Below are 26,745 nucleotides of genomic sequence, written 5' to 3' on the forward strand. Positions count from 1 at the left end.
AGGAGTTAGTCACTAAAAGAAAACCACCAAGTGAACACCAACAGCAAAAGACAACGCAAACCACTGAAGAACAGGGAAGGGAAACGGCATGAGAAGGCTCCAGCTGCTTGTGGAAAGCTTTTCGGATATGTCCCAGCACAGCACTGCCTCTCAGAAAGAGCCACTCTGCAGCTGGTTGGCTGATCTCTGTGGACTCTAACAGCCAGCTTCAGCAGTTACTTCTGTTTGAGTGGCCAGGCTGTCAAGTGGAGACCTTCCAGAGGGCAAGGGAGAGCTGGGCAGTGGGTCTTTCAAATACATGGCAAACATAAGTGCACATTCTGACATTCTATTGTTTTGCAGGAGACTCAGCCCCACTGCATTATTACTTCTGAAGTGCCAGAGATTCAGCGCCTGTCTGCCAGCACCTTTCTGTATACAGCTGTGCATTAAGTGCCTCAGACACGGGGATAAGGAGGAAGGACCACAGTGAAGTCTTGGTTTTTCAGACAGGTAAGTCAGAAAAGAGGTGAGGAAGAGGAACAAACAAGCTGGTTAGTCCCTTTCTGGTGAAATGGTGTGGAGCGTGGAGCCGGCTGCTGCCATCTTGTTGCATCTGTGCTGGTACCCACCACTGACTGTGCTCATGCTCAGTGCCCCTTGGAGGTGACTGTGAGGGTTCCTCAAGTCAGCAGCTGGAGGCGATTCGATTGTACAGCCACAGCTGATACCTGTGTGGTGCCTCCCCCCTGAACACTGTTATGTAGCCAGAGCTGTGCACCGCTGTCCCAGCCCGTGGGAGGAAGCTTGGCTGAGTTACTGAGTGAGGGGACATATAAGGTATGCAGGAGGTCCCAAGGGAACCTCAAACCAGCTTTGTCTGTTGGGAAATGAATCTGAGAGGCAGAGAGCATCAGGAAGGGAGGTTGGCAATGTCCAAGCTGCAGACAAGGAGGGGGAGCACTGTAATGCCTGATGAGAAATGAGAGTGAGGTTTTGGGTTGTTAGAGGTGCCAGGTTGCTACTAGGTGGTTTGTTTCTTGGAGCCTGGGAACCAGCAAATCCCTGCCTCTAGTGAGCCGTTCTTGAGCAGTGTGTCATCACTGACACAAAGCAGTGGGGACACTCGTGAGGTGAGGACTCCCCTGCGGGGACACGTTGCAGGCCAGGACTGGAGAGCTTGGGCCTGTCCTGCTGTCCAGACCATGCTGGGGACTGGTCTATCAGTCACGGGTAGAAATGGGCTGCTGTGCCTGGAATTTGTTGTCAGGGAGCCCCAGTGAAGGGAAAACTGGGTTCAACAGTCCCATGCTGTGTCTTGCACCAAGTGGAGCCGCTCATGTCCCTGTCGGCTGGATCACTGCCCTGTGTGACACGCCGGTTTGCAGTCCTAGTGCTGTCTGCCCTTAGAAAGAGCCTGGCAGAAGTTAATGTAAAAAAGAGCAAAATAGCTATTTAGAAATAGCTTGGAAACATTGTGTAGAGCCCCTGCTGTGGCTGAGCTCGGTGCTGTGCTTTTATGTGGAGCCTTTTAGGGTTGCTCTGGAGGCAATTCCAGAACACAGCTTTCTTCGTCATCCCTTGGTCCCTGGTGGCAGATCTATGTGCTGCTGAACTGAACAGAGAGGGGCAAAAATGCCGACAGGGCTGCAGAGGATGCGAAACAAGTGACTGTTGCATGAGCTGCCCATGCTGCATCACACAGGGTATGCAGCCTGCCGCGGGGTGGGGGGGTGCGTGGCTGTGGCCAGAGCGTGGAGCCTGTGCTGTTTGCAAAATCAATTGGAATTAGTTAGGAAAGCTGGACGGGGTGTGGGGGGGAGCAGCTGGCAAAGTGCGGAGTCTGGGGAAGAGTCAGAAACTTTCCTGCTTTTTGTCCCAAAGCAAAAGTTTGTGAATAAAAAAAGCAGCTATCTGCTTTCCCAAAATATGGCAGCCCCTTTACCCTGCCCTGAGGATGGGCCACTCTCCTTCCCTCCTTCTGCTCCCTTCCACCCCTCCCCACACTAGTCTCCTGAGACGTTTTCAGTCCGGCTGCCAATAGCTCAGCTGCACCCAAGCTTCAAGATCTGAAGACCAGGAAAAATGTAGGATTGAGTAAAACCAGCCAACACCTCCCTGCACACACAGTTCCTTGGGGAACTGCTGTTCGGGCTCGACAGCCGCAGAAGCGAGGAAGGGCTTCCTGAAGTGGATGTGCCCAGCAGGTACTTGTAGGTTGTCTGACTTCGCTTTGACCCACTGTGGTTGCAAACACCCCCTCCCTATGCCGATTTTTCTTTCTCGAAAGATTTGAGAGAGACAGATGCTGTTTGTCACAATGGTGAACTCTGACAACTAATTTCTGAACCTTGTCTTGACCTGAGGATAAGCAGCTCCTGACTCCATGCATTCATTTCTGACTCTGTAATGCTTAAATATAGAGCAGCCCTGGGGCTGTGATGAGTCACCCACTCCTAATGACACTATCAGACTGTTGGCAGCACGCTCCTGTCCAACAGGAGGTAGAGCTGACTGCCCCGGGCAGACACCCATCCTGCTGCAGCGCAGCTGGATGTGTTTGCCTTGGTCCCCCCCATGCTCATGGTAGCGACCCCTGTCCCGAATGGAGCTGAAAACCCTCTTGGCTCTGGGTTTCACCCGTGCCAAAGCAAGTGCTGAGCCCTGGGTCCTGGGCTCGGCTCCTGGGAGGGCAGCGCAGGGGCTGGTCCAGCTCCTTTTGTGTATTTCTTTTCCAGAGCACACTGCCGTAGAGGCGCGTGGTGATGCGCTTTGCCAGGATCCTTCCCTTGGTGTCCCGCTGGGGATGTGCGGGAGCGCAGAGGACTGAGGGGCTGAGCTCTTTTTCTATCAGTTTTGGCTGGCTCAATGAGTTGCTGGTCGATGTTTAAGCACAGCTGAAGCAGGGAGAACAGGCTTAAGTTTTTTTGTTTTTTCTAAGTTGTGGTTAAGTTTAGTGGGTAATCTGTGGTGGGTTCGAAGCCTGGTTTGGGAGCCAGATGAGTCACTGATTATCAGAATGAGAAGTGTAGCTTCATGATGAAACGCCCACGTCCCTCAGAGTCAGGTCAGAGTGCACAGCTGGAGGAGGGTGGGTGGGTGGGTGGTTAAAGACCCTCTCAGGAGGGCTGCGCTCAAGCTCGTGGTCTGGTCCATGCTCTCCAGGAGTCCCTGGGCAGTTTGCTTCAGCCTTGGGCTGCCTTCCCCCATCTGTAGGTGCCCATCACGTCACACCCTTTCCTTTCTCTTCCTCTCATCCTGCCGGGTGGTGACTCCTGGGCCTTTGTCCCTGTCCCCGACCCTACCCTGCCTTCTTTAGCTGCAGCTGCTGCATCGCTCCCCCAGGCGGGGTTCCTCCCACGGCCACGGTCCCCCCGCTGTGGTCTAGGTGCAGCTGTGCTGGAAGAGCCCGCGTGGGATGGTGGGAAGCCCCAGTGCATGAGCACTGCTCAGGGGTAGCACAGTGCTGAGCCACAATCCTGCCTCCCTCCGTGGGAGGGGGCAAAGGGCCGCTGGTCCCGTGCAGGGCAGCCCCTCTCTGGTGGCAGAAGGGAAGGCTGTGACCTCTCCTGCCCGAGGCCCCGCTGAGCCCCTGCGCTGCTGGCTTGGCAACAGCAGCTGGGGGGCCAGGCTGGCAGCAGAGCCTCATGCCCGCTTGCAAAGGGGCAGCCCTGCTTCAGCCATTGCTGGCCTGGGGCAAGGGAGCATCGTCCCCAGGCCGAGCAGCTGGAGAGCAGCCCCCAAACACCCCAACAAGCTCTGGGGGCTGGGGGTGAGCCCTGTTCTCTGAGCACAGAACCGCCCGGCTGCTCATGCTCTCCTGGCGTTGGCCCACCTTACTGAGAGGGACACGGCAGCCGTTTCGCAGCATGCATGGAGGAACTGGGGACGGAATCAATGTGTCCAAAATAAAAAATTGTGGGTATGCTTTACTTGTTTCCTATCTCGTGGCTGCTAAATTTGTGAGCACATCAGCCGTGTCTGTGGGCTCTGTGGGGAAGGGAGGGCAGTTCCCCGACTGCAAGCCAAGTGCTCGATCACCGGCAAGTGGTCTCCATTCCACAGGCAAAAGGATCAAGGCTTCTAACCAGTCCTTGCTATGCCTTTGTGCAAGTTCCCAATGACCAAACGAAGTATGAGCGCTGGTGTTTTGAGAGAGTGAGGCACAGGAACAGCTGTAGCATATCAACTGCACAAGTCTTGATTATGGAAGACATCAACCTGACCTTCCTCCATGTAAATGCTCTCTGCTTCTGGTGGTGCTGTTGGTGTCTGTATTGCAGGACAGTCTGGTTGTCTTCCCCTCCCTACAATTATTCAGAACAACGGGTTGGTTGACCCCTTGGCTTCAGGCAACGGAAGTATTTGTGACCCCTGGAAAAGGGTCCCTCTGCGGCTGACCCTTTCCTGTGCTTATTTTGAGTTTCAGGCCAGAAGCTCACGCAGTTCCCATGTCACTATCAAATCCCACACCAGCTACTGCCACAAATCAGTGCCTTACGGAGACAGCGGGGCTGATCCATACTCCTCCCTAAGAGCAGTTCAGTTCCTTTTCGTAAATTTTTGCCCACAGCATGCTTTCAGCCCTGTTATCTGCCCCCCACCCCCGCCTTTTGCAGCCCATTAGTGCTGTGTTTCCAACTGACAGACAAAGTTTGGGTCTGAGAAAGCGTTTAGTAGTAACTTGGTATGAGCATCTTCTGCACCTGCCCGCCTAGACTACGAAGCAAAACAAATGAGCTCAGTTTCTAGGGAACGCATATGGTGATAAAAATCTGTGTGATCAGATTTACAACAGCCATATATAAGGAGAGGGTGATGTGGAGGATTTTTCACTGCTAATGGCAGTGGCTTTTATTTTAAGCCCATTTTTTTTACATTAAAGATTTTATTACAAAAATTTTAACAGTAAGGCAGTTTCTCCATTGTCGGTCACTGTGAGCCACAGTTTTCAATCATCTTTAATACAAAACTAGATTCACACAGGAGCCATGCTCTTGATCCAAAAGCCCTTTAAGAAATGAAGGGGTAAGGCAGAAAGCAGCAGCACCATCTGTGTAATAATCCCTTACATATTTAGTGTTAGTTGCATAAACACTACTGCAGTGGAAAAAGGAAATACGGATTGTCTGTAGTTTAAAAAAATAAGCTTACCCTTTCTCTTCTAATAATCCGGAACATTTTGGTCTGATGTGCCTCAGCACACTTCAATTTTAGTTTTGAGGGATTTTTTTTTTTTTTTAAACCAAGTGAAATGTTCCACTGTCAAAAAAATAATTTTCTTCCCCAAAGAATTGCAAGTCATTGAGTATAGTTCACCGCTTTAAAAAGTCATGCACTAAAATACTTTTACTCCCCAAGCAATGCCTCTTACAGACCATTTTTAAAATGATGTTTTAACACTGGAAGTAGTTGATGGTAGTTGGGGTGAGGGAGGTAATTGTTTAGCAAACTTCCCCACACATTCCCCAACTTCTCTCAAGCTTGTCATTCATCTTTTGGTGTTGGTTGAACAGAGATGGGGGGAAAACCCCAAACCCCTTGTTTAATGTAACAAAATTATTGTTTCTTATTGCTCCAACCACTATGTAAGAGACCATAGTGTTTTCTTCCACTACAACAGTACCTAAAGCAGTCACTGACACTTTTTATTCACTGCTTCTCTTACCTTGTGTAAATTCTACAACTTTTAGCTTGTAATTATTTTAATATGCCAAGTAACTCCTCTGCTTACTTTAGAAAAAAACCCCAGGTTTTCTGTAATAGCAAAACCAGATGCATTTTCGAAATGTGTTTGTGGTGGCAATACACTGATATTTTGTGCTTGTTAACTGTGCAGGCCTGGCTTTTCTAAAAGCATTAGCAGTTGCCTTGGAGCTACTGAGAGAAAATCAGAGCCCCAAAGGCAAGACTCCTAAGACCACGTTGTTTGCTGTATTCTTTTACTTGCAGGAAAGTGGCAGGACTTACCTGCAGCCATGGTTACCCTTTTTTGGAGCTTAAAGGACTAAAAAAGATGGGAAAGAGAAAACCATGGATAGGAATGGAGATGAATGACACTGTGTGAAAGGGAGAAAACTCCGGTAAGTAGAAATGTTATGTGGGTTTTTTAAATGATTATGATTTAGCGATCAAAAATATGCTCCGATAACCTATTTCTTTGGTGAATCTATTTATATATTAGATACTGCTCTAGCTTAGCAGCTATTTTGAATAAATGAGCAGTACAGACGTGAGGTGGAACTATTTCTGATTTTCTTTTTATTTGTTTTCTTAAGTGCTGGATGGACTTTGTTTCACATCTGCCAAAAGCACAGTCAAATGCAAGAAGGTGCAGGGCTAAGGATAAACAGTTACGTAGGTCCCATTGCTAACAGGCTCAGCAGAAATTTAACAATGAATTTTCCAGCAACATTTTTAAAGTGTCTTCTGAAAGTATGCAGTTTCTCAAACTATAGTACCTTAAACTGCATTCTCAGTATTACAGAGGTATTTCTAGCATGTTAACAACAGTTGGCTTAATCTACGTTTTGGCTCAATTTTCAAGATTGTATTGAGGCAGAAAATCCAATTAACTAAAATTGGAATTTTTCCCTTGGTAAAGACTTCAGGCTTGACCTCTACATCAGTAAAACCATCATCATCCAGAAAACCAGACTGTTTAGGTAGACTCTGGTGCAGCTCAGTTTGATTCTTGTCCTTGTGCTAGTGGAATATTCAGACATTTTGCTAAAAATCCTGCTGTTGAAGAGAAACGGCTTAGGAAAGCGAACGAACCTCTCTGCAGCCTCTCCCCACCCTGCTTCGCAATTCCTGTGCCGGGGGCAGCGGGGGGGGACGGCAGTTATTCCTCCCACAGGAGTCTGATGAGCAGAACCAAAGTTCAACAGCTACAGCAGCCACAGTCTCATCTCCCTCAGAGGCTTCAGCTTCATCTCAGTGTAAGGATGACGCGTCACAAACTAAGGTCCCTGAAAGTCACTGTGAGCAAGTTCTTCCAGTGCGGGCAGTGCTGACTGGGGGGACACTTTTTCTGTGTGGGCGGCGTGAGTCGGAACAGCTCCAGCCCTGGCTCGTGGGAAGAGCAGCAGTGAAGTGAGCAGCACCAGAGCCTCTGCAGGAGGCCCCTTCCCAGCGCTTCCTCCCTCACGGGTGCCAGTGACAGCTAAAGAGAGGGGAGGCAGCACGAGGCGCACAGCAGAGGCAGCCTCTGCAAGGTAAGCAACACCAAACCATCCTGTGCAAACAGTCGCCCCGTGACTAAAGGCATGTCACTGCTGTGACCTGCATTCAGCGTCCACAGCAGGAAAAACATTTGCAAAATAAAAACCATCTACAAAAGATTTAGGATTATAAATAGGCCATCTGTTTCTCACAGAACCTTGAGAACTGGGAAGACAAGGGTGGAGAGCATTCTGCAAGGACCATGTATTACCTCATCACCTGAAGCCTCATAACCAATTTGAAATTCCAGTATCCTAAGGCACAATTATTTTGATTAATGAAGATGGTAACATTCCCATCCCCACTGCCCAAGGAACAGATGTAAGAGTTGACTACCAAGACAGAATAAAAGCAGCATTTGTTTATGTGGACAAACACGAAAGAAAAAGAATGAAGGGAAGATGGGCTCTAATTGTTGTCAGGCTGCTCTAATGCAGGCATGTGTTTGGCACAACACTGCTGAAGCATCTCATCTATGTGTTTGGAACTGCTGGCTCACATTTGCAAGGTTAAGAGCCAAATTCCCCACAGAGGCTGAGAAGGAAGATAGTTTAAAAACTGGGGCTTTCGCAGAAGTGGAAAAATGGGCTAAAACATGGTAACAACCTGTTCCGCAGAGAAACACAAACCATGCCTGCAGTTCTCAACAGTAGTGGTCAGGTACTCTGGAAAAGCAAGGAGTCAGACCTCTGGAAATTGAGGAATATGAGCTGGTTTAATTCAGCCTGCCTTAGAAGGGAGCCCTCCCATTGAATCGTCCCGCCCTGCCCTTAGTAGACTGACGGTTGTGAGGAGGGCTCTAAGCAAACCATCACTGGCTGGCCATGCTGATCTGAGGGGGCGATGGTGAAGGGAACACCACACACACCACCACTGTTAGTTGTGGCCCTGATCTGTATTTTGTCCTTTTTTTTTTTTTTTTTTTTTTTCCTGTAACACTCATAGATCTTAATATAGTCTGTTCATAAAACCTTAAGGAGATATTTAAAGGGAACTAAAAGCATGTTTGTTTTGTCCACAGATGAAACACCGGTGTAGTTGAAGACTGAACCTGTAGTGGAGTGTTAGTCAATTGTAAACTGTAGGAGACGTGTGCATTTTACACAAACTGAATACAGAAGAGACAAAGGATGAGTCTGCATCATTCCAACTCTGATAAAGTGCACGGCCTTCGGAATTCCTGTCCCCGCTCATGGAGCCATTTATTGGATACTGCAAAGACATAAAAGGTATACGATCACTGCACCTGGTTAGCTCATGTTTCTATTTAAGCTAAATATACGCTGCCTGCCAGCTTTTAAGTAAGCACAGGATTATCTTAATTTTCTGAAGTATTTTAATACACACACAAATGGGAATTTGGTCTAATAAATCCAAGAGGGGAAAAAAACCTTCCAGTAGCTGCAAAACTACAAAAGACTATTAAAGTAGATGCAGTATTACATATATATATTAAAATATGCTACTATATATAATATATATATATGAAAGAGAGAGAGCGCTATGAAGTAGACAGATAGAGCTATAAAGTAGATTTCCTTATAAAGGACCTAATTTCTGGCTGCTTTTTATTCCACCACGAAGTCCAGAGGAAAAAGAAAACCAAGACAACCCACCACCAAAGCCCCAGACCTCCAGGTCACAGGCAGTCCAAACAACATGAGGGGTACTTACCCCATTTGTTTCCAACTAGTACTGGGCAGGCTGCATGCCGCGTGCTGTAATCTCCTTCTCCACTTGGAAAGAGGTTGTACCAGAATACAGCTGTTCCCTGGAAATTGCAGTGAAAACCCTCAGCATTTTGCTCTGTGCAATACATACTTTCACACCAAGTTACTCGACGATAAGGCAGGGGTATGTGTATTTTTATTTCAAATGTTCCTTTTAAACTGAAGGCTCTTTTGGATATTCCACCATTTGCTTTCCTAAGGAATGGGTCTCCTTGGACTCATTCCGTGTCCATATATACTTGGATGCTGATTCTTTTTAAACTCTAAGCCAGTTTCATTCAATTCTGAGCAGTTTCAGAAAGCAAGACAATTTACTAAAAATGAGAGCAGGCCAGTGAAAAAAGACCTTATCTGTGACCCTTCTGAGGGAAAAAAACTAACAGGAACACAGAATTTCAGGGATAACTGCCTACAGACACCTCGAGACTAAACCTATTTACAGATTTAAGTATTTTCAAAGCGTTTTGAAATATTGTAATGTTTTGCAAAGCCTATGCGTTAGAAGCAGTTTAGTCCAAAACACAACTATGCATTAACATGCAAAACAACAGAGGCCCTTGGAATCAGCGGTACTGCTCCGGTCGCTTCACTTAGTTTTAAGTACCTCTGTGCTCCATGAATAGTACTCTAATCTTCTTTATATAAACTCATTTTAAAGCTTCGTTTTAAGCGTTTATACATCTGTTGTATTTTTGAGTAGCGGAGAGAGGAGGGGTTACCCTGGATAAAACGCCCCGCTTACCTTTTTGGGCCAAACACTAGCTCCCACTTCAGGAAAGACAGTAGCGCCCCCTGCTGACACATCGCTCATCTGAAGAGGTGGGAAAAGGCACAGGTTAAGTTGCAAGCCGATGCATTTCCAAGTGTCACGTTTTAGTAAAGTAAAATTAGGCTACTGAACAACTTAATTTCTACCTCCCAATTAGCGAGCAGAGGCTGCTTGATTAACAGTCTTAACAAAGGCCGAGACCCGCCCACTTTGTTCCAATGCAACAGTCGGTCTCACCCTGAATGTCACATGCTCAAATGTTTTGGGAACGAGCATGCTATAAATACCGATGCAGATACAAAAATGAATAGACAGTCAAATAATATAAGCTCATGCTCAACTTTGAGGAAGAAAGCCTTCTGAAGAACAAACGGGAGAACCATCACTAACAGGTAAGAAGATAACCTGTATGTATTACCGCTAAGTTGGTGGCTGCCTTCATTTGCAAGTCACTTCAGTAAAGAAATGTAATGAAATCATTCAATGGTACAGGATATGCAGTGACAGATATTTTCGGCACTAGCACATGGCAGAAATATATCACTTACATAAAACAACCAAGTAGCAATTCTGTTGCCTGTTCCCAATTCCTTAAAAGCATCTGGCTCATCTTTCTGTGAATAAAAGCAAGCAGATTTAATAAGCATTTCCTTTTGATTATTGAGAGGAGCCAATGACATACAGCTGCAGAGCCAGCAGCAAAGTCATGCAGAAAAACTAATTCAATCCCTCTAGCTGGAAGGAGGGGAGAATGCAATATGAGTCTTGTCTATTAATTTAAATAAACCAGGCATTTTAAAACTCTGTAGGGCAGGGAGGGCATAAGCCTAAATTGCTAGTGGATAAGAAACAACGGTACTGTCTGAAAATTACTATACAAATCGTCTTCACGGCCGCAAACTTAATGATTTAATTACACTCACTTATCCCCTCTTGTCCTCAGCCAAGATTATCAACAGCAAGGGCAGCTCTTCCATCCCCCTGCCGCAGAGGTGGCCCCACGCGTGCCCTGAGGGCAGCTGCCAGCCCTGCTCCCCTGGGGGTGGTCCTGCATTTGTGGCCATCACCCCCTCTGGCCTCTCTGACCTTGCGCTGGAGCTGCAGGTGCCAGCTGCTGTGCCAGGCAGGCTGCTGCTCCACCTGGCCGGCCGGCCGCGGTCTGCACTCCTCCCTGGTGTACAGGCGTTCCAGAGTGCCATTAAAAATCCAACAATGATTCATTAAGCAACACGCTGCCAGCCGCAGGGCGTCTGTGGCAGCCGTTCCCCAAGCCTTCGACAGGAGTAAGGTATGTCCCTGCCTAAACGCACGGGAAGGCGTGTGGTGCAGCTGCGAGGCCACCAGCTGCCTCCCTGCCACGCTCCAGCATGTGTGCGCGTTCTGGGGCATGTTACCAGTGCTCTTCCTTACAGCTGGGAAGGAGGGAGGAAGGCGAGTGCACCTCAGCAGAGCTGCTCACAGGCTAACAAAGTAGCCCTGAGAGCCGTCTGGTAGCAAAGAGGGTATTTTATCACTGACTTTCAAAAAGCCCTATTTTGATGGGTTCAGATACCCACTTTTGTCACACACCCGTCTTCACTTCTAGAACCCACCCTGGCTGTGACCACCATTTCTATGTGTGTGCTAAAATTCAGGCAATCATTACTCCAGAAATCAACCCATGCATTTCCCAACAAAAACTGTTAATCATTTGCAATGCTTTTGAGCATGTGCTTACAGAGCAGAGATTCTGATTAATAGTTGGTGGCTTGGATTCACAGCATAAAGTTAATCTGAAGGTGTTAAATCACACGTACGTATGCCCAATAAATAACCAACTGAATTCAGTGGCATTATTTCCAGCAGTCCGCAATTTAAGCTGGAACAGAAATAGGTTGAGAATTTAAATAATTTTTAAGGACAGTGGGATGAGAAGGCCTTGGTAGGCTTTTTCCAGTTTCAGGAGTCTGCTAGCAATCAGCAGGTAAACCACAGTAACAGAGCACTTGCCGTTTTCAAAATTTCTTCCACAGTAAGCAAGATGTCTCAGCTCTAGGGAAAGAGGTTCTCCTTCCGCATCACAGATGGACACGGTAAGCTGCAATGCAAATTTTCCTACGCTGCCTGCGTCTCTCTCATAGAAGAGGACATGAAGCTTTCAGCCGTGCAGCCACGTTTGCCTTATTCAGCAATGCCTGGCACTGCAGACACGGCTACGGTGGCTTCCGTGCCTGGATGCATGTTAGCTCATCATCTGCCGCACATGTCATACGCCAAGTGTTTATACAGTTTAGCTGTATATCCTTCAGTGGTTTTAAACAAAATAGCTTTACATGGCCAGTACCTTGGCCAGCCAGAATATTTCTAAACGTTTCCTCTGATTTAGAATAAAGCTAATGCCCTTTGCTCTGTTAAGAATTCTAAGTCATCAATATATCTTTCTTAATTACATTTTGGAAGAAAAACCTTGTTGCTCTGTAATGCCCCAAATTTTTATCGCTTCAGCTGGTGGTTTAGAGGGCTTTCTCCACTAACATGGATTAGAAGAAATTGAAAAGCTACAAAATTTAATACACATTGAAGAATAAAAATTGTGCCACAGCCAAGAGGCCAAGGCTTCACCAGGTGACTATCTCTCCTCCATCTCTTTACTTGCCCGTGCAAAGTCAAAGTGGGGTTCATACTGTCCTCCCACTCCATAATTTGCCACCTGAAAAAGAGAAACACAGTGCTTGTGAAGAAGAAAGAGGTGGAAACAGGAAACAGGACTTACCCTTCCAAAATCAAAATGAGGCTCATACTGGCCTCCTACTCCGTAGTTGGCTACCTACAGTGAAAGGAGAAGCACAAAATCTAGTAAAGCAGTGTTTTATCCAGAGGAGAATCTGACCATCATCTACAACCTCTTGAGAGGTCAAGGTTAAAAATGAAGCCATAGGAAATTACAAGGCTCTGACAGCTAACCTATACCATATGCAGTGAAGTCCTACTGGGTTCCTTGACAAATAGCTCTGACTTCAGCCAGACTCATCGGTGTAGAGCCAAAACGGCACTCTGAGCTTTAGGGTCTCAGCCCTTCCGTCTGTCTTAGCCGTTCTGAACTGCAAAGCAGCTGGCCTTCCCCTTCCCCAGCACTGGCTTTCTTTGAAAGCTCTTCTGTTCACCCCCAGCTCAACAGGTAAAGACATCCTCCCATTTCTGAGTGCCTGCTCTGTCTGATCTAATGACTTTCAGGTCACAGAACCTGGCCATGAAACTTTTGAAGACCCAGACAGCTGCAGACTGCAAGGAGCCCCAAGAAGCTTGTTTACAAGAGCAGCAGCACATCCCTGACTGGCACCGCAAGATGCAGGGTACTCCTGGTAAGGAATGTGGTACTTCCCTAGGTTAGAAAAACATTTCTGTTCTATAGAAACTTTACAGGCTCTACTCTCTTCAAAGTAGGTCATGGCACTTCTACATCATTCAAGTTTAAATCACTTTTTCAGCTCTATGTCAGTGAAAAAGAGGATACACTGTCCTTTTTGCCGATTAATTAAAAGTACTTCTAAAATAACATTTACTCAGGTTCCATGTACAGTCAGTCCTTCCCCCGTTACAGAGACACCAAACAGGTGGTTAGTCTAGGACTAAGAATGGGAAGGCAAATCTAAACACCCATTCTCTCCCCCTTTCCTGAAGTATTAGTCAAGCTAAGCTCTTTACTATCAGCACAACAGCAAAGTTTGACCCTGCAGCAACAAAACTCAGTTTTACCGGTATAAGTAAGAAGGAACTACATGTCCACTTCAACAAACATCAGGCGTTTCATTTGTTACTGTTTCCCTCCAGCCATAGAAAGCCGTTTCACGCTAAAGCAAGCTGCAAAGACAACTCTGTTTCTTCCTCCCTGTAAAAAACTCACTCATTCCTCCCACAGCGTTGAATGAAACCAGTCGCCCCTGGGGCACTGAGCTTTTGTGGCCACCTCACCAACACACCTGAGCAAGCACAGTGTGCACACAAAGCCACAAAGCCACCTGCAACAAAATGCTAACTGTCATTCACCACCTTGTCCTACCAGTTTACCTGTAGTTCCTCTGCTGTGGAGACATCAAGTCCTGTTAGGTCCTGTATCCTCGTGTTAATGCGAGATACCACAGGGCTTTCATATCCAGACAACCAAGCACTACGGGGGGGGGGGGGAATAATTCATATAAATTATTAAAATATGGTAATAGCAGCCTGTAAGCTAGCCGTACAAAAGCAACATTTGGACTTACTTAGCATTTGAGTTTATTTTTTCATACTTTTGAAGAATTTGGTAGGATGATCAGAAATATTTCCAGGACATGACGAAGACCTGCATTTAATAAACATGTTTTCTGGAAAGAACACTTACAGTGCTGATTTAAGGAAATGCTAAAACTAAGGGCCTTAATTGCCGTACTAGACTAGACTAGCGAATGACTGAAGAAAATGTTCCAAGGAGTGACATCTGCTTCAAGCCGTTTTCTAAAACAGGCACAGAGCAGTTTTGCGCCCTTACCCATTCCAGACAGATCATTTAGATTTAGACTCCACATTTGATGCATTTTGAAGCAACACTGGGGAAAGGAATAGGTGAGTTGCTTTATGTAACATAGGCTGGGTCTATGTGATTAATTGTAACTCGGCTCTCCTTTCACATTACTTACCTGTGCAATGGTAATAAAAATCATTATGAAAACAATTAAATAATGCATTAAATTCTTTAACATTTTCCCTGTTGAACAACTTCTACCACAACATCCCCTTATGAATTTGGTAATTAACATGTTTCAGGTACACAATGGTTTTTAAGGGGAAAAAAACCCCAAACCAACCCAACATCTTTTTTAAAATATAAATGTGAAAGGTCAACCTCACAGTTCCAAAGGCATCTTCAAAATGTCTGCCTCCTACTGTACGTTAGAGTTTTTCAGCTAGAAATAAGCCATTTAAAATAACTGGCAAACTAGTTAGCAGAGAAAGGTATGAACAGGTAGAGAAGCAGTTCTGCATGAGAGTCACTGCCTTCACCCACACCCAGAGCAGCATTTTCTACTCTTAAGTGGTGGTTCATTCTTGAAAGCAGTTCTGTCATCCAGAAGCAGCCACATACCCAGAATAGTGTTTGGCAGCAGAGGGCACAAACAGTGTAACCGCAGCACCCTTACCAGCCGTGAACACATCCAGTTGCTTACATGGAAACACACAGGCATTTTTCATCTCTTTACAAGGTAACATTTTGTTCTTTTTGAAAAAATAGTGATTTCATCTACCTGCTGGCTTTTTTTCTTTTGCTTTTTTTAAAAAGAACTCATTTGCTCACATGATGCTTATTTTCTTGCTGCTTTACTCACACCCCATTCTAGCCAACGCACCTTCATTTTATCCAGTCCCTCTTCTCCCTCTTGGCATGCTCACTATCTCAGTGCTCCTCTTCTCTATTTACGTTGCCAGTCCCCTGCTAGTCACTAATGTGGATGATAATATTGGTGATTCGGCCCCATTTCCCGCCCCCCCCCCCCCCCCTTTTAGCAGGAAAATGGAGACAGCTAGTTCTACCTTTTTTCTAGCACCTGACTTGGACTTTTGGGCTCATCAGTGGTTCCTGCTGCTTTTACAAGACTCGGACAGAAATACCTGTGCTCAGAGCCTAGCTGGTGAGTACATCACAGTATTTCTACTCAAATTAACTTTCACATCTATACTAAATTAAGGTTGGTTTTGTTAAAATCTGTATTGACAAAATACTTTGCATGGGAGGAACAGTAGCATGACATGACACAAGGCACTGACACAGGTTACAGAATCTCTACGAGCATTTTTTAAAATGACAAGTAACTATAAAGAAGATTTCTCAAGACAGACTTGCACAAACACATACACAGATTCATCCATTTCTGAACCCTGTTAGTATAAAGAAGTGTTACAATGCAACCTTCTTTGATTTAAGGTGCTAGGAGAATGCAAAGACTACTTATGAAGCGTTCTTCCCCCCCACTGCCCCCCCCCCAAAAAAAAGCAGCTATGCAGCCATGTTGAACAGGTAACGCTCACATTTAATGCACAAGAAAAGCCCCAACACAGCCATCAGCTTCAAAGCGTAGGCTCTAGCTACCTCTGTATAGGTGACACATAAAGGCTTTAAAGAAAAAAACCAAAAAAAGCAAGCATTTTTACTATATTGGTTGTTTAGAATTGCAACAAATGCTTTCAACAGTGAGAATACTACATCCTTTCATGAGGGAAAGTACCATATCTATTTTAGAAATAAAATTAATTGCCCAAGGATACAAAGAAAGTCTATGAAAGGTGAAGGAAACGGGGAACTGAAAGCATATTCCAAGTGCCAGCCTGTCTGCTGGTTGCTGAATAAAACCTAGGGGGAGGCCTGTAGTTCTGCGCTGTGATTTAACCCTGTGTAAGCATCGCCCAACCTGCTTCAGTAAGGGCAGAGAGCTCAGGATGGCCTGCAGAACCCTGCACCAACTGCCCAGCACCAGCAAGTCCCTGTGCCTGCTGCACTGAGAATACACACAAGAAAGACCTTTGGTTACTGCAGACTTTGCCTAGCGGCCTTCACAAAATGCAGCAAATCTGTCCTATGTGGTAGTCTCAGCCTTGGTCCTTTAGTGACATCAAAGAATGCCTGTGCCTAGTTCAAGACCATTTACAGCAGGTACTTCTTCACACAAAGCCATCTCTTTTCCTACTCATCTGTCAAAAAAGAAAAAAACCCAACAAACAAAAAACCCCTTCACCTAGTGGCATATGTGATGCAGAATTAAGAGCCTCAGATTGTGCTCAGCCAACTTTTTTTTTTAATATATGCATTGTTCAAGGTTCAGCATGATTCAGTAAATGCACACAGCTCTGCTCTTCAATGTACATTTGTTAAATTAAGTTGTTTATCTCGCAGGTTAATTCACGAACAACATTCTGTCATATTTTTGACCAGCTGACACCTATGAGTCCACCATGGGCAGAAAACTTCATAATGAAAAGAGACAGGCTTATTTCTGGGACGTCATAAGCATGGCAGTTTAAAGCGCGGGTGACTTGCTTAAGGCCTTGATGTTTCTGAATAACTGCCACATCAAACCCCAAAATTCCCTGACTACAAAGGCACAGTATTTTGGTGTCCCATTTGGCTTTGTATAGAGACACACATGCACTAAGCTAATATGTTAAAGAAATTGAAAGAATTTCATTGATGTGCTGAATTCATGGCTGGGGTTTGCTTTTCTTCTTCCTCACACAGAGATCTGGCTTTCAGCAACTTTCATATTCATTACAAACAGCTAGCAATAATTACATTTAGTCCTCCCTAAGGCTGTCTCAGGTACCTTCTTAGAGACTTTTGGAAGCACTACTTATACGCAGAAATAATTTTAGACTAAGCAGTACATTAGAAAAAACCACCACCCGGACAACTGTCCAGAGCTACATGACGTCCAAGGGCTTACACACCCAAAAGCTCATCTCCAACTGCACTAGCTGGTCTAGTACCAGACATTACAAAGGCTGTGTCCTTAGGGCTCAGCTACACCAGCATATTTCAACACTGCTTTTGTAACAGCCAGCGGTCACACTGAATGCTTGCATTTATGTCGAAAAAACTTTCTAAAATGTGCTTTGTATGTAAAAAGTACTAGTAGAGATGCAACAGGGAGTGAATAAAAGCACCAACTGGTATCGCTGAAGCAGAGACTTTAACATCATACGCTACAAGCTCTGACTAGCTGCTGGGCAGAGAGAGCAAAAACCCAGCTTCTTTAAAAGCAGTGTCAGAGTGGCTGAGTTTATTCTGGTACCGCACACAGCACGGCTCGATGGTGCTCCTCATACTGCTGGCAAGGTGCCCCCTTTTATACAGCCTGCCACGTACTGCACCGCGAACAGTAGTCCTCTCAAAGAGAGAGGAATGCTGTAATTTAGAAGTGCATTTGCTAGGAAAGAATGTGAGGGGGAAAGCACTCATCTATTAAAAAAATAAAGCAAGAATTTTTTTGGTTTTCAGGAGCAATGATTCATCTGGAATCCAAACCAGCTGAAACAGCTCAAAAGATGTTTCTACCAGTGGTTCTGCAAGAGAATCTCAGCAATCCAGCATCAATAACATGATCCTTCTAAAGCAGTGGGGCTTGGGGTTTTTGGGGGTGCCTTTTACCCTCCCACTATAGGTTTAGGTGTTGAGTTCTTTTGGAAAGTATACACATCCTAAACAATCTGCCCATGGAGGAATGCAAAGGCAATGGGAAACATGAGAAGGGAAGTCCCCCCTCCACCCTCAGAGGCAGTTCCTACCCTCTGAAAACCGTCTTTGCTAACTTCCCAGTGTGCTGTGCCCCATTTACTTGTATGTTTCTTTGCAGTTCTAATTCCAGTTTCCAGTAAGATACGGAATTAAAAAGCTTAGCTCAGTAAAATCCAGTTTAATTCTGTGTGTTCCTTATGTACGGTGGAAGGAAGGCCCAGAATGTCATCTTCCTGAGCACTAAACCTTAAAGGTTTAAGGGTCCCCTCCACCAGGCACTACCCCTGAGGCTCTCCACACCAAGGAGGCAGCAGCACTGCACAGCCAGCGGCTGCCCTTACGCTTTATCACAAAGTCCCTAGGCAAGGTACAGCACGCAGTTAATTCTAGATTCAAGCCCTAAGAGAAGCAGTTGTTTTGTCAGATCACAAAGCCAACAGCAAGGTGATGGCGAAGGGGACCTGGCTGCACCATCAGCTGCGTGAATTCACAAGGAGATCTGCTTTTCATGATGGGTGTTGTCTAATACTATTTTTGCTGACTTGTGGCATCTGCAATAGTCCCAAGGCGTAACACTTCCCACTAAAGAAAAAACAAAAACTCTAAATAAAAAGATCTTTTACTAAGGATCATCTATTTAAATAGGGGGCAATTATGCATTTCAATTTCAATTAGTGATCTGGCCACCTTCTCTAATTATCGGCTTATCACGTTTGACAGAAAACGTGAGGACATGTTCAAATGGATTAACAAGTTTCTTGAGTCACAGAGGACAAATTCCAAGACTGAATAAATGCTTTCTTTAAAATACACAGTCACAGATAATCAAGACAGATAAGCCACAGACAGACTTTTAAATTCAAAACAAAAAATAAAAATGAAATGCAAAATATGTCCAACAGGAAGACGTATGTCCTTGAAGTCCTTCCTGGGGGGAAGGCCTGCAGAGGGAGTTTTAAAGAGCCAACACGTAAAGCTCACCAGACAGTTTCCAAAGGACTCCCACTACCTGCAGCGCTCTGATGAGGAAGCAGGCCTGCACGCTGCGCAAGGGGTGAGGCAGTTCTCAATGTATGAAAACAGAAGTTTTCAACTTGCCGCTACTTGTAACAAGCTTAGCTTTAAGGATCAGGCATCACCTACAACGGTTTACTAGTTTACATGAGAGTTAGTTATAATCATTCCTAAATCAACCAACTTCTTGTGATCCGGTATTTTGAAACACTTTTTTCTGTTTAAATAAATTCATAGCTAAATAAAAACCCTTAAGCTACTACCCATTCTAATTTCAGCTTTCAACAAAAAAAAAACCAACCCAAACCAACCCACACTAGTTTTCTATTAAAGCAGCGACTACTTTCAATCATTTAAACAAGAAAATGCATTACAATTATCAACTAGCTTTAATTTGCGCTATTCCCATGAATTACAGTGGCTCATCAGTCAGTGCCTGGTATTAAGCCATGAACACTGAAGTCCAGCGGCAGCGGTGAGCCGCGCAGGCAGCCTTTTCCACCGGTCGTTAGTGTCGCAGAACCCCGCGCTGTGCCAACATTTTAGTACGTTAGTAGCACCAGACAAGCCATGCTAAGCAAAAGAGGGCACTCCCACCTGGGCTACCACTAACACTGAGAACTATTTTCTATTTCACCAGACCGCTCGCTTTGCTATATGACAGCTCAGCTTGCTTCAGGCCATTCTCTTTCTTCTGAAGAGCCACCAAGAACAGTCAGGTTGCACAAAATCCTTATTTGCCCCACATTTAAAGATGAAGCAGTACAGCCCCAGAACAGACTTCCTCAGACTGAGTATACCTTTGGAAGACGTTCCCCTTACCTCTTAGAGACTCTGTAATGTGCTGTGGTCAGTTTCCCAGTCTCAGGGTCATGAACAGTAGCACGGCTCAGCTACAAAAAGAGAAAGGACAAGGGCTTACCCACCTAGTAGGCTGCTTTTTTGCCAAGCCACAGGTGTTTGAAAGGGTTCCGATTGGTCTGGATGGTATGCAATGCTCTTAAATTGGCAATATTGGAAGGGCAACAGAAGCTGTAGCTGCCATGTCCAAATCAAAACAAATTGGTTGGAAAAATTTGGTTAAGATTGTCCTTTCACTTTTTTCCTCCCTTTTTTTTCACACTTTTTTTTTTGTTTTGAACTAGAGACTTTCTGTGAGTAATTTACGATGCTGAGTTTCACAGACAATTCCTCTTCACCCAGAAGTTTAATTCCTTTCAGAATTTTAGCTTAACGTTGATGGGCTGTGCGGCCAATCTTTAACTACCACTTTAAAACCAGAGAAGGGAGCAGGCAGAGGGGCAGGTGGTTTCATTTAAGGGCAGCCAATTTTAGAAAACATTGGACAAGCTGGAAAGAACCAGGCACCCGGTGAAAACGAGCTTGCCTTCTGCCACATTTGTGTCAGGCAGGAGGTAAAAGAGCCCAGACAGGAGTACACGGGATTCTCTCAGACAATTAAATGCCATGTGACTAACGAAGGTGTGTTTTGCATGCCACTCCAGCTGTCATGCACAGTAAGGACTTGAAGCAGCTCTTACACCCTTAAAGGCACTTTAAGTGGTCTGCTAGATTTTACAAGGAAAGGAAGGACAAGTCTTGGTTGGTAAGAAGAGCAAGGGGAAGACAGACCCCCTAGAGTCTACTGGACGTTTTGTAGCATCACCTGATTTTTTTTACACTGCTTGTAGAGACTCGCTTCTTGTACAGATCGTTATCTCAGGACACACACTGAGCAGGTGACCAAAACAAAGAAAAAGAAGAAATCAAAATACACCCGCAGAACTTCCAGCTGAAGGAAAAGACTGAGAAACTCAGCAGTAACAGCCTGTTACAGATCTGCATGTAATCAAGCGGTGGGCTACCAAGCCAAAGTTGTCTTTTTAGACCACCTCCTTTTTTCCCCATAATGAGCAGAATCTACACACTCATTACAGGCCCAAAACATCTGGCATAGAGCTCTCTTACCTTTTGCTAATTCTGTAATGTGCCGTCTCCAAGGCTCCTGTTATGGGGTTTGAAATGGTGGCTCGCCTCAGCTGTGAAGCGAACCATCAGAATAGTTGCATTACAACGCACATACTGCATCACAGCAATCCGACCATTCAGAAGCCTAAGGGAAGTGTCACGCAAGCGCACGCAAGCCACCCCGCCACCTTTTGCGGTGGTTTTTCTTTTATGGAGGGGGTGGAAATTCACAAAGCTGTGATAGGGAAGGAGGGAGAGTCTCCAGTTTTCATAAAAGAGAGGGGGTTCAGGCTTTTTTGGTTTGCTTTTTTTAAACAGCATTAGAGAAGATCAGGTTTTCCAGGAAGCAATGTTTCCATTTCTGTAGCAAGAAGAACAACAGCTGTCTGAATAAAGTAAACTAGAAGCTTTCATTTCCTTCATATTGCAGCAACTGCTGGAAGCAGTACAATTATTATGGCACATGTACAACTGGTCCTTTGTTAGCACTGTCCTACGCATGTAAGAGGAGTTTTACCGTTAAATTGAATCCAGCCAACACTGTGATCTTGTAATAAGCCAAAGACGAATACAGCCCTACCTTTTTGATCCTTTCTATACCAAAAGCAGCACTGAAGTCCTGCAACACTGACTGCTAACACAAACTACCTGCTTAGACCAGAGACATTTACCTTGTATTCTGATGTCACGCAGAGAATTCTTGGTTCAACGCTTTCCCTTCCCTTCCCTCTATTGCACTCCATTTACTTGACACCATCCCATCTGTGCTGATCCTCTGATTCAGAACCTTCCGCGCGTCCTTTAACTTTGTCCATGCGCTATCAGACACTCTCCATCAGGCATAACCGGAAAGGTTGATTTGCAGAGCCCAGATTTTGGAAGAGGCACAAAACAGCATACCAAGTCCCAAACGATTAGAAGTATTTTTCTATTGTTAAAAGACACTAAATAAATCAAGGCCTCTCCATGCCTACCAACAAGAAAAGGTACTGGGAACTCTTCATAGGCTGCGCCTCCTCTCATCCCATGCAGACACGTGTAAGAATCAAGGCACAAAACACGATTCTAGTGAGACTCCCCTAGCTCAGCAGTAAGGCTTCGTCCTGCCAGTTCAAGCTGCCATCATAGCAGAAGGCTGGGCACGGATCAGACAACGTGGTCTTCTGAGGGGCAGCAACAGTCACATCCCAAGCATCGGGCGGGAGGAGATGGACCTTTCAGCTCAAAAAACGCAGCCCTTGTGCTACACTCGGTAACGAGCCCGGCAAGGCTCGCAGGAAATGTGTGGAATGCTAACCGCATGCAGATGCTTCTATGCTAACGAACTACAGGTCTCTAAGTCTTTACCACGAGCCAGACATTTGATAGGAAAGCAATTATCTCAGCAAGTTCAGAAGTTACAATCACCATTTTCACAGTTTTTTGTCTTCCATGCTGAGACTTATTTCTACTCCATACAGAGGCTATTTAATCGTATTCCACGGACGTAATGCCAGACCTTTTGCAGCACCAAAGGGACTTAAATCATCTACAGACAAAAACCACTGGGGCTCTGATTTTTAGACCTGCAGCAAGGCTGCCTGGCAGGAGAACAGGAAGAGACATTTTACAGGTTAAGTGAAGAGAATTGCTTGTACTTCTTGCTTACAGTTCAGAATGATACCTCAGAAATACAACATATCAGCCTTCGGGAAGCTTTTAAATTGCCTTCAGGCTCCCTATTACTCAGTGCAGTGGCCAAGGACAGCCTCACCCTCGGCGGGCCCAGGTATAACTCACAGCCGGTTTACTTTGCCACAGACCAAGCTAACAGTCTGTCCTGTACTTAACGCACTTATCCCCCTAATCTCCATCTGCTCACCTCTCTCTGGACAAAAAGCTATTTAGGCTAAAAACAAAAACGCAGGAAAATTGTGTTTCTACAGGTTTAAATCTTATTTTAGAAGTCACTGGTAACTGATGGAGAAATTAAATCAATTTATCTTCAACAAACATTTCGAGATGCAGAGTCGCACCAACTGGATACAGAAGGCGACTCCATCAGTTTGCTGTTTGGCTTGCATGCTCCTGTTGACTTTGACAGTTGAGCTGCCCTGGATCACCCTGAATTCAGAAACAAGAAGCTCGGGATCCAGTTTCTGAAATAGGATTTGGTGAGCCAGCATTGTGAATAAGCAGCTGAGTGCCACTGATTAAGTACTGCCCTCTGAAAGCTCTTTCATCTGCAGGCAACTTCAAAGCCTGGAAGACAGAACTCAAGTTTTATACTGAATGGAGAATGCAACCGTTCATTCTTGTCCACACAACGGCATTCCAGGCCCAGAGAACAGCTGCCTTTCCCCAGATGGCACTCTTCTCCATGTCACAACTTTGGCAAATACAGACTTAGAAAAGAAAAAAACCACACCAGAAAACCAAACAAAAACCAGATGACAGGTACGCTTCAAGGCAACCTAGCTGGAGTACGTTTGTTTTCTGTCGTAGAACATTCTTCTCCTTATCTGAAATAGCATCCACTGAAAGTGTGTTTGCTGAAAAGCTTGACAATCCTGCACTGCCATTACCAGGCTCTCTTAACTACACAGGATTTCCAGCTTCCCCACTGCGTCCTTCGAAGAGCATGTCACCAAGAGCTACAAGGTGAGAAGAGCAATGTGTGAGCACGCTGCACACACATCTGCATTCAAGAAGGGACATAATCACACACACTCACACAGAAAACTACCGACAAAATCTAAGATCCCAAAAGGCAATGAAGTGTAAGGCATTTACCCTCGGCTTTGCTAGTTCTTTCACAGTTTCGATCTCTTCATCGGAGATGATGTCAAGGAAGCGAACAATCCGAGGTTTGTCCCACTCATCTTCCTGTTTGACAGGGCCCAGAATGTATCTAGGATTCCTGTTTCCGTCATAGTAGCGGCAGAAGAGTCTTTTTTGTCTCCGAGGTGTCTGAAAGCAAGGTGGAGCAAGCCATCATCAGAGAACTTCCATACGACATTAATCTCTCTTAAGAAACAGAAGATGTCCCAAGAACAAGAGACAGGAACAATTCACCTTCCCTATCTTAATGCCATGTTACAAGTTAAAAGAGATGCTTTAAGTTTGAGAAATTAGTACTTTCAGCATATTAATGTTACTTTGTAATACTGCAACACACAGTACTTTACACAGTCCTATGAAAAATAATTTTCTCTCTAAAAAAACACCCTCATTCAATTCCACATGTAAATCTAGACTTCCAGCATCCTTATTCCACTAATTACATTGTGTAGCCTATGCAAGTTAGTCAGCAGTGCCTATGGCAGGATTACTTTTTGTCTACTGGACGGAACAAAAATGGGGAAGAAATCCAACACACACTAATCAGTCAGCCAACTGCTGTAACAACTTCCTTGCTCTTGTGCCACATACAAATTCTTGACATTGTTTTGTAACAGTTGGTTTCAGATATTTGAAAACAGTCTACTCCACTTTACCATTTTGAGACCCTCCCCACGGCACAGCATTTCGTACTTCCTTCTCTCGGGCAAGTAATCCTTTTTCTTAACCTCAGTGTCCTTGTCCATCTGGTCTTCTGAATCTGTACTGGACTTATTTGCTTCTTTTTCTTTAGCCATGATATATTCAAAATATTTCATGTTCCCATTTGCTCTTTGATGTTCAGGATCTATTGACAAAGAAACAGACAAGTATCACTGGCAAGTTTCAAACTTGTGAATAGGTATCCAGAAGAGGCTATTTACAAGAAGAGAAAGAAAACAGATGCACACTACTTGCTTCTCAAAGAGAAATGAGAAACATCTACTCTGGTTTGAGAGCGTTCACAGGATAGCTAAAACTCTGAGCCAAGCTGGAAGCAATGCCAGCCTGCAGCACGCACATATCCTTACTCATCTGCAGGAAAACACACAATGAACTTTCAGAGGTGAGCTCAACTCATTCGCAGTTATGGAACTGCTCACTGTCAGGCCCGGACCCCTCAGTACACACAGAGGCCCAAGCATGAAAAAAAAGGGGGTTGACCATTCCGGCCAATCTCACCAGAGAGGAAGAGAGAAGGGAATGGGACAGGGAGAGAGCTGGGACAGCACAACTGACTTAAACCTAAAAACTTCCCTGACAGGGATCAAGATTTCCGGTGACAAAGCTTTTAACAGCCACTAAACGTACAGAATTAGCTTCAGTTTAATAATAAATAGTTCTCAGTAGCCTTTGCTGTATTGGGCTTAGCTCTGCGCTTCCTGCAACATCCTTTACACAGTCCATCAGTGGAATATTTGCAGAACCATACATACTTATCGTATTTTACAAAATGGACAGAATTGTAGCTCACTGTACGGCATTCTGTATTTCTCATTTTGGCAAGCTTTTCATCTCAAGTATGCTTAATCTGCATTTAAATAACCTGCACAGATTTTGCATTCACTGATCTAGTTTCAATTTGATTAATTTTGTTTGCGCTTGTACCTAAGGGGAAGTGATCTCAACACAGCAAAGGAAGATATAGTAAGAAACCCAAATTTCAGGCAGTATGACTAAGATGAGTAAGTGCTTAGAAGCCAACAGTGACAGGAGGCAGAAAATACATCAATAGGAAGGAGCAAGCCTTAACTGTGACGCTTTCTGACATGGCAGTTGAGACTAACTGTCCCTCTAAAAATATGGTAACAAAATATAATTTCTGGCAAGTCTGAATTTACTGAAAAGTACACATCAAGATGTTAGTATCAGTACCAACCCATTTAAAAAACCCATATACAAGTCAGAACACAGGCAAGGCTGCGCTCCCCGGTACAAATCCATAGCTAGCACCTGCTGGAGCACAGAGCTAGACGGTGGTGAGCTGTGGGTCTCCCTTTCACATACCCAGTTCCAGAAGGCGTTTGGTGAGCATCATGGCTTTGCCCAGATCCCCCTGCTGATACACAGCGTAACTCAGGTAGTCCAGAATGTAGACTTTATCTGCAGAAGACACCTCTCCCTCATCCAACTGTTTCAAAGCTTGTTCCATCCAGAGCTCGGTGTGGTAGTAGTCAGCTTCAGTGTAGGCAATCTTTCCCAGCTCAAAGCAATCTTCAGCTGTTAAAAAGGATTTGTGCTTCACACCTGTATTTGAAGCAAACCAAGACAAACAGAATTTACATAGAATTCCAGACCAGTCTTCAGAGTAACATGCAGTTATTTCTTAGTCTTCACAGCAAGGTTTATTTCTGTTCCTCAGTACCTCCCTTCTGTGGTGGCTCTTTGTTGAACACTCAGTTTCTAAGTATCTAAAGCCTGTAAATCCTTGGCAGGACACATAAGCAGTTAAATGCAGTTTTCCATTGCTAGAATACCAGCAACTAGCTAAATGTCTTTACCATTAGTGAAAAATCCAGTAAAATAAACCTTCCTTCTTCAAAACCTCAAACACTTTGAGCAAGAGCCATAGTAAGCCAAATATGAAGTTTCAGAGATCTGTTTTCAAAGACGCTGCATTATCGCTTTCAAAATGTTACTGAAGCACATCTTGTTAGCGATGGCTTAGTGGGGGAGGAAAAAGAAAAATAAGTCAGTAAATTCTCAGCTGCTCAAGATTTTTGAAGTCAGTGATTTTTAGAAACATTTGAAGAGATCTCTGAAAGATTAAAGCACTAGTAAGCAAATTACAGATTCCTATTTTTGCCACTGTAAATTAAGGCCCAATGAAAAACCAAATTCAATCTTGTAGAAAGGAAACAGGACCTGCCAGTTTTACAGCTAAAATTACATTCCTGATTATATCTTAATACATCCCGAATTTATAGTCACAGCTCCCGCAGCTGCATTCACACAGGGGA

The 26,745-nt window shown here is 44.8% G+C and overlaps 1 protein-coding gene and 1 long non-coding RNA gene across 8 annotated transcripts in view; one reads left to right on the top strand and one right to left on the bottom strand.

The window, feature by feature from the left end:
- The window catches only part of LOC119153328, a 26,098-nt gene extending 7,524 nt beyond the window's left edge, over nucleotides 1-18,574 (top strand). For both annotated transcript variants that reach the window (XR_005106115.1, XR_005106116.1), the window contains 5 exons: nucleotides 343-492; nucleotides 5,932-8,432; nucleotides 11,715-12,306; nucleotides 12,916-13,043; nucleotides 15,261-18,574. This is a non-coding gene — a long non-coding RNA (uncharacterized LOC119153328). The remainder of the gene's footprint in view (nucleotides 1-342; nucleotides 493-5,931; nucleotides 8,433-11,714; nucleotides 12,307-12,915; nucleotides 13,044-15,260) is intronic.
- The window catches only part of P4HA1 (prolyl 4-hydroxylase subunit alpha 1), a 38,517-nt gene continuing 16,973 nt past the window's right edge, over nucleotides 5,202-26,745 (bottom strand). Inside the window, exons 6-15 of one of the 6 annotated variants that reach the window (XM_037399632.1) lie at nucleotides 25,793-26,032; nucleotides 24,403-24,593; nucleotides 23,699-23,875; nucleotides 19,781-19,851; nucleotides 13,750-13,849; nucleotides 12,338-12,508; nucleotides 10,251-10,316; nucleotides 9,676-9,744; nucleotides 8,878-8,974; nucleotides 5,202-8,415 (exon numbers count right to left, since the gene is read on the bottom strand). In XM_037399632.1, the coding sequence (XP_037255529.1) occupies nucleotides 8,345-8,415; nucleotides 8,878-8,974; nucleotides 9,676-9,744; nucleotides 10,251-10,316; nucleotides 12,338-12,508; nucleotides 13,750-13,849; nucleotides 19,781-19,851; nucleotides 23,699-23,875; nucleotides 24,403-24,593; nucleotides 25,793-26,032 (1,253 nt within the window). In that variant the 3' untranslated portion in view covers nucleotides 5,202-8,344. Of the gene's footprint in view, nucleotides 8,416-8,877; nucleotides 8,975-9,675; nucleotides 9,745-10,250; nucleotides 10,317-12,337; nucleotides 12,509-13,749; nucleotides 13,850-19,780; nucleotides 19,852-20,926; nucleotides 20,998-23,698; nucleotides 23,876-24,402; nucleotides 24,594-25,792; nucleotides 26,033-26,745 lie in introns of all 6 variants that reach the window. The other 5 variants (XM_037399631.1, XM_037399636.1, XM_037399633.1 and 2 more) reach the window with 5 other exon arrangements.

This window comes from Falco rusticolus, chromosome 9, assembly GCF_015220075.1.
Source record: "Falco rusticolus isolate bFalRus1 chromosome 9, bFalRus1.pri, whole genome shotgun sequence".
NCBI lineage: Eukaryota > Metazoa > Chordata > Aves > Falconiformes > Falconidae > Falco > Falco rusticolus.